We start from the raw sequence: 12268 nt of genomic DNA, 5'->3' as shown, positions 1-12268 counted from the left end.
ATGACACTATAAAGTGCTTTTAATCAAAGCCACTGATGGTCAGATAGCCGTGGTGCGAGGTACGCGATGCCACGCCCACCCACACGCCCACTTTGTATCTCAGTCCTGGGACCGCTGTGTGATGGACACACAGGTCCCAGCGCATGCACCCTTCAACTAATGTAACGTGCGCGCTGCTGCGTGTCATCCAGCGAGCGCTCGCTCTCGCCCCCGTTGTCCTCCTCAGTGTGCCTGTGCAGAGCTAGGGGAAGAGAGTGCGGGAGCGAGCGCTCGCTGTAGGAGGGAGCGCTTGCTGGATGACGCGCAGCAGCGCACACATTACATTAGTTGAAGGGTGCATGCGCTGGGACCTGTGTGTCAATCACACAGCGGTCCCAGCACTGAGATACAAAGTGGGCGTGTGGGTGGGCATGGCGGCCGTGGGGCATCGCGTACCTGGGGCATCGCATACCGGCTTCCAAGCCACACCCCACCTCACAAAGACACACCCACTGTTTAAGCCCCACCCCTTTTATTCCCTACCCTTTTTGTGCATCGGTCTGGCTTGCAAATCACGCCCCGTCCCACAAAGCCAAGTCCCCTTCTATCTCCAGCTTACAATATTTTCATCATAAATCAGTCCCACCTAAGGACGGGACATGAGGGCGGGATATGAGGATGGGATATGAGAATGGGACATAAGAATGGGATATGAGGACAGCATATGAGAATTGGATAGGAGGTCGGGATATGAGGACAGGATATGAGGACAGCATAGGAGGACGGGATATGAGGTCGGGATATGAGGACGGGATATGAGGTCGGGATATGAGGACGGGATATGAGGTTGGGATATGAGGACGGGATATGAGGACTGGATATGAGGTCGAGATAGGAGGATGGGATAGGAGGACAGGATATGAGGATGGAATATGAGGTTGGGATATGAGGTCATGATAGGAGGAAGGGATATGAGTTTGGGATATGGGGTTAGGATATGGGGATGGGATATAGGGACGAGATATGAGGTCGAGATAAGAGGACGGGATAGGAGGTCGGGATATGAGGACGGGATATGAGGTTGAGATATGAGGATGGGATATGAGGACGGCATATGAGGTTGAGAGATTGCCATTACAATTTACACCTGCCAGAAGGCTTAAATTGTAATAAATTTGGCATCTTCAGCTGCAAAATATGTGTGGTGTGAACTGGCCAAAGACTTTTGGCCAGTTTATGCCTTGCAGAGACATGATAAATGCCCTACTTTATGTTCCATGTATCAACTGTTTTGGACCTTTTTGGCCCTAATAAAATGGGCAGTGTGAACAGCAAAATTTATCATACGTTAGCACGGTGGATGATAAATTTTGCGCAAATTAGAAAACCCCACACATTACCTCAAAGTTGTTTATTATATGACACATTTCTGCATGTCCTCATTGATGGTGTAGGGTTGTGCAAATTAATTCTGCCGTGCACAAAATTAGTATGCACATGTCAACTATCCACTGAAATAAAGTATCCTCCAAAACATAGAAAACTATTTGAAATGCTCTGTCAATAAATGCTCACAAAAAAAAACACTGCGCAAAAAACATCATAGAACAGAAAATCTGTGTACATACAATGATAAATGTCCCCTATATGCAATTCATTTTGGTAACAATATAGCACTGGTATATGAGAGCTGTATAGAAGTTTAATTTGGACACTGTGTAGTACTTGATTACTATATGTTCAATTTTTCTGGGCACTGTTTTGCACTCATTTTATATTAATAAACTGAGAACTGTATGGCTTGTAATTTCATGGTCGGTTTCTTTATAGTGATTTGAATATGTTAACATCATATGTGTATTATTGCTATAATGTAAGCTTATAGTGTAAATTATATAGTGCAGCATAGGCTATGATTAGAAAATAATGTAGTTAATTTTTTGTGTATGCCTTTTACTTACCTATTTTAGTTGATGTGACAGACCTAAGTTTGTTTCCATGCTGGATGCAATTCCATTTCTGACAAGATTTGCTAATGCCGTGTACATTTCCCAAGAAACCTCTGGCTTTGCAAAGAGATGGGGTGGAGCTCACTGTACCTGGTCAACTAGTGAGTAGAAAATACAGTCACAGCAGAGTTCAGAGGTTCGGAATCCACCAAAATGTATAGGTGTGATTTTTTGGCAGTGTTGCCTTATCAGTAAGTTTAGTTGTTATCTTCTGATATTTGCAATCAAACATTATTTTCTTACTTCTTCATTCTTAATCTGCTACCATCTCTGAAATAACCACAATCTTTCTAAATTCACTGTGGCTCACAAGGTAACAAAGGTTAGGGGCCTATGACATGTCAGATCATGTCATTCACCAAATGCAGTATACTATACAGCATCACTTTTACTTGAAAAATTCTAGGTCAATAACAATAATTGGTAAAAGGATCTAAATTTAAAGACAAAATTTCCTTCCAAGATACAATGAGGTGTTATGAGTAATGAACAGAAGGATACTCTTGTAGCAGGTAACTGATGGCAACATCAGAATTTGACAGGAACATAGAAAAATGGGTGATCAGAGGTCCCACCAAGCCAATTACAAATAGCAAGGGCCACGGTAAATGTCGCTAGGAATGTACAAAATGTTAAATTGGTATTGGCATTGTAATAGGATTATTATTTACAGGACAGAGGTAAGTACATGCAGTCCTAATCTCCTCCCTCACCCCTGTCCCTGCCTATTTGGATGTTCTGACCTAAGTAGTGGCCCCCAACTGGACGACATCCCTTACTGAACTAACTGCAACGGAAGAGGGATATGGAAGACTCATTATGTCCAATTCAGATAGGGAGAATCTGGCCCAAGGGTCTAGTCCAGGAGAGTATGTCAAGGTCCACATCACAAGGGTATCCAGGTCACAAGCAAAGAGTCAAAAGAACGGTGAAACTAAATCCAATAAGAAAGTGCATGAGGCACAAAGGACCAATAACAGGGCCAGCAACCACCTGTTTGAATCTTGCTCCATTAGGTGCTGCAGGGCTGGCAGCCATAGCAATGAAGTTGTAGGCTCCACAGAACAGAGAAGACCGGGGATACTTCTGAACCGTTGCTAGGTAAGATTCTTTTAACTATATAGCAGCATTATATGGTCATAGGTACTGGTAATTGTCAGTTGTATAGCATAATTGTGCATGTCTGTATGGCAGTACTTACTAGGCATTGCATAGAGCTGCCACCTGGGGAATATATGGCTCTAATATTTGGGCAATAAATAAGTGCTATATGGTGTGGAAACTAGTACTGCTGTATATTTTGGAAATTGTAGGCTTGTATTATTTTGGCACTGAACATTGGTACACTGCTTAAAAAAAAATAAAGGGAACACTTAAACAACACAATGTAACTCCAAGTCAATCACACTTCTGTGACATCACACTGTCCACTCAGGAAGCAACACTGATTGAAAATCAATTTCACATGCTGTTGTGCAAATGGAACAGACAACAGGTGGACATTATAGGCAATTAGCAAGACACCCCCAATAAACGAGTGGTTCTGAGGTGGCCACAGACCACTTCTCAGTCCCTATGCTTCCTGGCTGATGTTTTGGTCACTTTTCAATCCTGGCGATGCTTTCTCTCTAGTGGTAGCATGAGACGGAGTCTACAACCCACACAAGTGGCTCAGGTAGTGCAGCTCATCCAGGATGGCACATCAATGCGAGCTGTGGCAAGAAGGTTTGCTATGTCTGTCAGAGTAGTATCCAGAGCATAAAGGTTCTACCAGCAGACAGGCTAGTACATCAGGAGACGTGGAGGAGGCCGTACGAGGGCAACAACCATGCAACCTCCGCCTTTGTGCAAGGAGGAGCAGGAGGAGCACTGCCAGAGCCCGGCAAAATGACCTCCAGCAGGCCACAAATGTACATGTGTCCACTCAAATGGTCAGAAACAGACTCCATGGTGGTGGTATTAGGGTCCGACGTCCACAGGTGGGGGTTGTGCTTACAGCCCAACATCGTTCAGGAAGTTTGGCATTTGCCAGAGAACACCAAGATTGGCAAATTTGCCACTGGCGCCCTGTGCTCTTCACATATGAAAGCAGGTTCACTGAGCACATGTGATAGATGTGACAGAGTCTGGAGACGCCATGGAGAATGTTCTGCTGCCTGCAACATCCTCCAGCATGACCGGCTTGGCGGTGGGTCAGTAATGGTGTGGGGTGGCATTTCTTTGGTGGGCCGCACAGCCCTCCATGTGCTTGCCAGAGGTAGCTTGACTGCCATTAGGTATCGAGATGCGATCCTCAGACCCCTTGTGAAACCATATTCTGCTGCGGTTGGCCCTGGGTTCCTCCTAATGCAAGACAATGCTAGACCTTATGTGGCTGAAGTATGTCAGCAGTTCCTGCAAGAGGAAGACATTGATGCTATGGACTGGCCTGCCCATTCCCCAGTCCTGAATCCAATTGAGCACATCTGGGACATCATATCTCGCTCCATCCACCAACGCCACGTTGCACCACAGACTGTCCAGGAGTTGGCAGATGCTTTAGTCCAGGTCTGGGAGGACATCCCCCAGGAGACCATCCTCCAACTCTTCAGGAGCATACCCAGGCATTGTAGGGAGGTCATACGGGCACGTGGAGGCCACAAACACTACTGAGCCTCATTTTGACTTGTTTTAAGGACATTACATCAAAGTTGGATTAGCCTGTAGTGTGGTTTTCCACTTTGATTTTGAGTGTGAGCCATATCCAGACCTCCATGGGTTGATAAATTTGATTTCCATAGATATTTGTGATTTTTGTGTGATTTGATTTCCATAGATTTTTGTGATTTTTGTGTGATTTTGTTGTCAGCACATTCAACTATGTAAAGACGAAAGTATTTCATATGATCAGTTATTAGAGTATTATTTGGGTAAAATATGATAGCAATATGTGAGAATGGTTTTCTGAAGAATATAACAATTATTTGACAAATACTATTCTACCTGAAGTAAAGGACCTTTTAATGCACATTTATGGTATGTGACATCACCTACATTGTCTAAGATACATTTACAATATAATAAATGTGTAACTTGGAAAACTAATATTTGTATCTATTCTGATTGAAAATAGATGGATGCTAGACAGCAGGCTAGAATAAAATAATGCCTATAAAAGAGTTCAGTATGCTTTTTAAAATTAAAACCAGTGGGATAATTTCTTTGTACACCTGGATATCATTACCTAGCTCCTTTGCGTGTACCAGATCATATGCTCATATCCATGTGTAACAGAGCCAGGAAAAATTGTTTTCACTTATGAAAATAAATAACAAGGGACAAGAAGACTGAAATGTTCTATGTTCAAAGTTCTAATGTTGAGCTCATTTGGACTGAATCCAGGCAAGAAGTTGCACTGAACAGCACCATACATGTCGAGGTATCATGCAAACTTCGGTTGGTTACTGGAAGAGTTCTGTAAACATACAATACATGTGGATAAGCTAAGTTACATGACTACATCCTCATCATCCCTACAGAACAGAAAACCTAGAATTTAAAATCTATGGCCCAGGCTTACTAAAACAGTCTATAATTTGACCAATGAATTGGTGTATTGGGGTGGGGCACTATACATATGTACTATACATGCATACTATCTGTATGGCAATAGTTAGGTAAAATAAATTGTTTGTACCTGTTTATAATAAAAACTGCCCATAACTTTTTTTTCCAGTGTCCCATTTTCTTTGAGACAGGCCATGATGGTAGGAGATGTGTATGGCGAGATTAACTCCCATTCTAGTGAACACTATTTGAGTTTACATGATAGTCTGTAAGCTTGTTGCAGTTAGGAGGGAATTCAGTATTATGTCATTGTTATCATTAACTATAATTGCTCCTTTCTTACTGCACTCGGCTTAGGGTGTGTGTGCATATTGCTAATACATGTCCATGTTACAGGAGGTTGTGATGCAGACTCCTCTATTTTTCTTGTGTCTCCAGGGCAGGGTTAGTTTGGTTGGCTCAGTGTCACACACAGATGTGACTCTTTACCCTGCAAACTTACACCGTGACGGCTGAGGAGGAGGAAAGGAAAAGCGTAAAACAGGAAAAAAAAAAAGAAACAAATTCCTCAAAATCCACATTCACACACAGAGACACAGAAGCTGATGAGAAGCCACAGGCAGCAGAACCAAGACTTCTTCCAGAGTAGCCAAGTTTGGAGGCAACTAACATTTTTTTCTTTATACTGTCAATGTTCCTGAGCTTCTATCCCTCCCTCCCCTTGTGTATAGAGCAGTGTCTGGACTAGCTGTGCTGATAAGGAGGACACAGTCTCAGCAAAGTGTCTGTCTGTATGACTGAGCAGCCTGGAGACAGATTGAAGACCTCAATATCCCACCATTGTCTCCTTATGTCAGCAGACCCCCCCCCCCCCAACAACAACTTTTCTATTCATTCTTATACTGAATCATAGTGGTACAGTGTATGAGTCTTAGAGTGCACAACATAAACTCTTCCTCCACTGCAGGAAAGTGTCCAGAGCTGATGTGCTGCAGATCCTTTTTAAGTCACACTAGGTAGAGTAAATCCACAGGCAGAGGGAATTGCTTTGCTTTCCGCCCATCTCCTACATACTGCCCTCTCCCTCACCCTCTGCAGTTGGATGTCTTAAGCTTTTCTTCAACTTTCTTTTTGGGCAGATGTAACCCCTGCCTGCCTGTCTAACCCTTAGAATACTGAATAACCACATACCTGAAGATTAGTGACAAGTTTGCCTGGGAAGGAAGAAAGGATCTAAGAGTTTATTGACAGGAGAAAAGTTGGGACAGAGACTGACAAACTGTTCCTTCCTCAGCTACTGGGAAACAGTCACACAGAAGTTCAGAGAAAGTCACAGGAGCATGCAGTCATGGTAAGCTACTGCCTCATCCTTATACCATAGGCAATGCATTACTGACTTGTCTGCTTGTACATAAGGATTTAAAATAAGTATTCTATATGTTTATCAGTATGTAAATTGTGTGTACCAGGGGCTCTTACACAGAAGCATTGTAGTGGGAAGAACATGTTATTTATTTATGTGTTTATTTATTTATTTATATATCTATTTATTTATTTATCTACTTAGTGAAAAGAAAGGTAGATTTTGATAAATAGTATAAATAGTTTTGAGATTAATAGAAAATGAAAGCTATAAAGCATGCATAGGCTGTTCCTTTCCTGACAGCATACTAGGCTACTAAGTATACTTTGCTACACTTTCTGGCTCCTAAAGTTTCATAAACAAGCCGGCAAGTGGCAGCACAGTTTACAAAGTGTCCTGTCAGTGCTGATCATTTGAGGCTTTATCAGGGTCTTTCATAGACTTTAACATTTCCCCAGATGAACAGTTTTATATTTATTTCATATCTATATGTTCTTCCAATAACCCATATGCGCAAGATATTTTACGAAAATCCTAAGGATTTTTTCATTTTTGTATCGCCCTTTCCTGGGAAATTCTTGATTCTTAGAATGATTTTTAAGCAGAAGAAATACATTTTTGGCCTTGTTTTTATTAGACTGGAATAACATTTTTGCCTATTTACAGTTTTACAGTCAATTCCACCATTGTGGTCCCTACTGTCAGTGCTTGGATTATGGTGCCTTGTTTATACAACCAAGTATAAACCCCCCATATTTTCATCTTCATGTAGAATACAGCGTGAGGCTGAGATGGAGGATGGGTTCTTCTTACACGCCTTCTAAGAGGCAAAGGCTATAGTGGCTGAGATTTTTTTTTTTTTGGGATGTGCGTTTGCCTCTCTGCTCTCCTAATGTGACATGTCTTGTTCCAGTGATCAAAGGGCCGGGTGGAGTGTGGGAGATAGGCCTGTCAAAAATGTAAGCAACAAAACATAAATGAAAGAAAGGACTGTGAAATGCCCATACGAAGCAATGCAGACAGAAATAAAAGTGAATTTGAAAGCAGCTTCAGATTTATGATGGTTCCCATTTAATCCCAGAGTTAAACTGTTGTAAGCTTGATGGACCATAGGTGTCATAAAATAATCAAACAAGCTGGTGCATAAAGTGACAGCAAAATGTACAAAATCTTTTCCTGACCCAAGTAATAGAATGCAATGACTACACATGGTACCTTCTAACCCTTAAATTATAGATGCTACTAGATGCGATATACACCTTTTACGGTGAGAAACCCAGGTGTATTATACATACTCTACAGTTCTATATAGAAGTGTGTATTTTATCAATTATTTTTATAGTCTAAAAACGATTTTTTTTTTTTTTTCTTGAAATGTCGTGGTATGAATTTAGGCTTATAATTGTATTCATTTTGTGTATAGGAATAAGAATACTCCAGAAACCACCACATTGCCCCGATCATAGGTATCAACACTGGTGATATAATTTCATGTCCCTAAATTATATGAACGTAGAGAACAAAGGAAAACTGACTCACAACCACCTACATTTCCCTGTCCCCCATCCTACCTATACATTCTACACGTCTCCATGTCCTTAGGAACACAACCTCTGTCGCATATTCTGTTAGAAGCCGTTGCTAGTGTTCTTCACAGTTTACATAGCTCAGCAAGTCTGTTATGCCAGGGTCCAGTCTTTATTTAGTTAAGGAATGTTATATCAGAGATGGGTGTTTCATTTAAGTAGAAAACATTAGCCAGAGAAGCAGCAATGTCAATTGCAAGAAGGAAGCTCTAGGTTAACTAAGTGAAAAGGATACATTTAATATATATATTCTAGATATCCAAAATTCCAGGTAGCGAAAAATTGCATTTGAACTTTTTATTAGTATATTTTCTTTTCTACTTTTTTTTGTTGATAATTCACAAATAAGACAATATACTCAAACACGTAAAAACAAAACCACAGTCTCTTAATGCTCATTTCAATATAGGAATGCCCTTCTAGCAGGGTTTAGTTTATTAGTTTTTGTTGTATAGAGTCCAGAAAGAAATAATTCTGGACTCCCGCCTGCCATGCATATATTTAATTTAAAAATTGTTTTGGGCTTTTAAAATAAATTGGATGGCCATCTCTATTGTGTAAAAACATAATTGTTAGGTAGCAATAAAAAAACAAACAAACAAAAAAAAAAAACAACGCAATCGTCTATAGACTGTTTTAGCCTTTCCCAAATTGGTGTTTGTTTTATGTTTTATTCGATAGACGGCTCTGCTTTTAGTTGATTTTAGCAAAATGATCAGCGAAAAAAGTATTATTTTTGTATGTTCTTGAAAGTGTTTATAAATTAACATTTTCTAGGCAGTGGTTGTGGAAGTCGAAAAAGTAAAGTAAAGTAGTAAGATGCAACTTTTAAAGCCTTTTTCGGAGTGTGTTAGATTCTTTTCTCTGTGCTTTACATAACATTCTGTTCTAATCCTGCTTGCTGTCAGAAATGTTTCATGGTTGTGCAATTGCTGTAGTGAAGAATGCCAATTTGCATTCCAGGAGTGTCATTTGATTACTTTTATCTGCTCTCCAAGTGCATCCTGGTCCTCTCATTTCATCTTGCCATGTCACGTGTCAATAGTGTGTCCTCTTTTCAAGAAAGAAGAAAAAATAGTTTGCTTAAAACAAGAAAGAAAAAGTTCTTTCATGTTGCTGCCTTAGTCCCTCTCGAACTTGTCAGCAGTGGAATGTGATTCACTTGGGCCTAGAGAAATAGAACACAGGAGGGTTATGCAGCTCAATAAGCCTATGGACAGGTACAATGTAACATCCCCAGAGAGACTTGTTAAAGAAGAGCAGGTCTGCGGTGTTCCCTGCTCTCTGACCTGGTGCTGTCCCTGCAGTTTTCTTATTTGATCTTTCTTAGTGAATTGATCTTTTTCTTTTTCATATTAGTCCTCAGGAGACAGCAATGACCAAAACAACTTGGTATCTGTTCTAAAATAGAGCATAGAGTATGTGTTTCTATTCAGCGTCTTAGTGGCTTAGAGTATGAAAATAAGGGTTAAACACACAGTATGCACAGTAGAGTAGAGGTGTGCACCCTTCTACATTCACTGTTTTGTCAACAATGAAGCTTTTGTGGAGATGAGGTGACGTGTTAAGTACCAGCTGCATGCTGTATCTTGTATTGGGTTACGGATAACATACACTATTTGGTCATCTGTATTAAGGTAACCAAGGAGAAATGAAGGAAGAAATGAATCCATTATTGAATCCTTTTACTTATATCATATATATAATCTGTGTATATGTTGTAAATATTCTCGAATGTATTTCCATGATATATATTATTATACTCCTATCAACGTTGAATTGCTTTCTTTGTGCATCTTACGAAACATAACACGTTTTGGACACCAATGAATAGACGTAATATTATAATATATTAGTGGTTAAGCTGTTTTGGGGGGACATTTATCATTGTTTGCTTTGGTAAGCAAGTTCTGAAGGCATTTTTATTGGCTTTAGTTTTGCTTATGTGCTACATATTTATCATACTATCACAGGGGGTTAATAAACTTTGAGCACATAAGCAAAACAAAAAAGTCACAGCTGAGACTTTTGTGAGACTTTTTTGCAACTTTTTAAATTTGCTTACGTATGGAAGTTTTGTACTCCAGGCCAGACCTAAAGCAGACTTGCAACTTTTTTTTTTTGCCTACGTGAGACTTTCGCACATTGTAAATTGGTGACCACTGCAAAGTGAAAACTGAAATTTGCTTAAGTAAGGCTGTTTGCAACTTTATGCTTATCCACAAAAGTCACACAAAAAAGTGCTTAGGCCCACGTGCGACTTTTTGTGCACCTGGAGTAAGCAAAAAAAGAAAAGGCTCTAAACACCTTGATAAATTGCCCCCCCCCCCCTGTACGGTGTCCACTTTAAGACATCGTCAGTCATCAGACGCAACTCCGTCCTCCATCAGGTGAAATGGCGTCCCTCCTCCTCCCTCGGGCCAATCTCCATCAGGCGTAAGCCGCAACTCCCTCCTTTATCATCCTAAAGTCTCTCATCCGAAACTCCGTCATCCCTCAGACGAAAAACTTTCCTCCCGTGTAGCAGAGCCGAGTCAGTGTCGGTGTTACGCCGAGCGCTCCGGGTCCCCGCTCCTCCCAGGAGCGCTCATAGCGTTCTCTTATTCACAGCGCCCTGGTCAGACCTGCCGACCGGGTGCGCTGCGATAATGTTCCCAGCTGGGATGCGATTTGCGATGCGGGACGCGCCCGCTCGCGATGCACATCTCGATTCCCTTACCAGACCCGTTCCCCGTCTGTGCTGTCCCGGCGCGCGCGGCCCCGCTCCTTAGGGCGCGCGCGTGCCGGGTCTTTGCGATTTAAAGGGCCGGTGCACCACTGATTGGCGCATCAGGTTTTAATCAGTACCTTCACCTGTGCACTTCCCTACTTATACCTCACTTCCCCTGCACTCCCTCGCCGGATCTTGTTGCCATTGTGCCAGTGAAAGCGTTTCCTTGTGTGTTCCTAGCCTGTGTTCCAAACCTCCTGCCGTTGACTACGATCCTTGCTGCCTGCCCTGACCTTCTGCTACGTCTGACCTTGCTCTTGTCTACTCCTTTGTACCGCGCTTATCTCAGCAGTCAGAGAGGTTGAGCCGTTGCCGGTGGATACGACCTGGTTGCTACCGCCGCTGCAAGACCATCCCGCTTTGCGGCGGGCTCTGGTGAATACCAGTAGCAACTTAGAACCGGTCCACCGACACGGTCCACGCCAATCCCTCTCTGGCACAGAGGATCCACCTCCAGCCAGCCGAATCGTGACAATCGGCTCTCTGCTATACGGGTTCTGCTGTACATGCTATTCAATGTCTGCTCTGCTATACAGACTCTGCAGCACATGTAGTGTCTGTAGTACACACATGCAAGTTTCACAGTTTCGACTCTGCTATACAATGCTATGCAGCGTCGGCTCTGCTATGCAGCAGAAAGTTGCATCTGAGGGAGAATCGTCTGGGGCATGACGGCATTTTGGACGATGGAGTTTCGGATGAGGGAGGATGGAGTTGTGGCTGAACGAGGACGGCGATTGGTGTGAGGGAGGAGGCGGGACACCGTTTCACATAACGGAGGACGGAGTTGCGGCTGACAACTGATGGCGATTGGTTCGAGGGAGGAGGCGGGATGCCGTTTCACCTGACGGAGGGCAGAGTTGCGGCTGACAACTGACGGCGATTGGTCCGAGGGGGGAGACGGGACGCCGTTTCACCTGACAGAGGACGGAGTTACGTCTGATGACTGACGATGTCCCAAAATGGACACCGTACCCCCTGTATGTTTTTGGACATGAAAACAGACTTGTTAATA

The 12268-nt window shown here is 42.4% G+C and overlaps 1 protein-coding gene and 1 long non-coding RNA gene across 5 annotated transcripts in view; one reads left to right on the top strand and one right to left on the bottom strand.

The window, feature by feature from the left end:
• The window catches only part of LOC130273235 (uncharacterized), a 238802-nt gene that overhangs the window by 69637 nt on the left and 156897 nt on the right, over window positions 1–12268 (bottom strand). The window lies entirely within an intron of this gene.
• Window positions 6588–12268, top strand: part of BNC2 (basonuclin 2) — a 634266-nt gene continuing 628585 nt past the window's right edge. For all 4 annotated transcript variants that reach the window (XR_008843921.1, XM_056519647.1, XM_056519639.1 and 1 more), the window contains exon 1: window positions 6588–6885. Coding sequence is in view for 3 of the 4 variants with exons in the window: in XM_056519647.1 (XP_056375622.1) it covers window positions 6883–6885 (3 nt within the window). In the remaining variant the exon portion in view is untranslated. The remainder of the gene's footprint in view (window positions 6886–12268) is intronic.

Source organism: Hyla sarda, chromosome 1 (assembly GCF_029499605.1).
Source record: "Hyla sarda isolate aHylSar1 chromosome 1, aHylSar1.hap1, whole genome shotgun sequence".
Taxonomy (NCBI): Eukaryota; Metazoa; Chordata; class Amphibia; order Anura; family Hylidae; genus Hyla; species Hyla sarda.
This window is presented reverse-complemented; position numbering and strand designations above follow the sequence as displayed.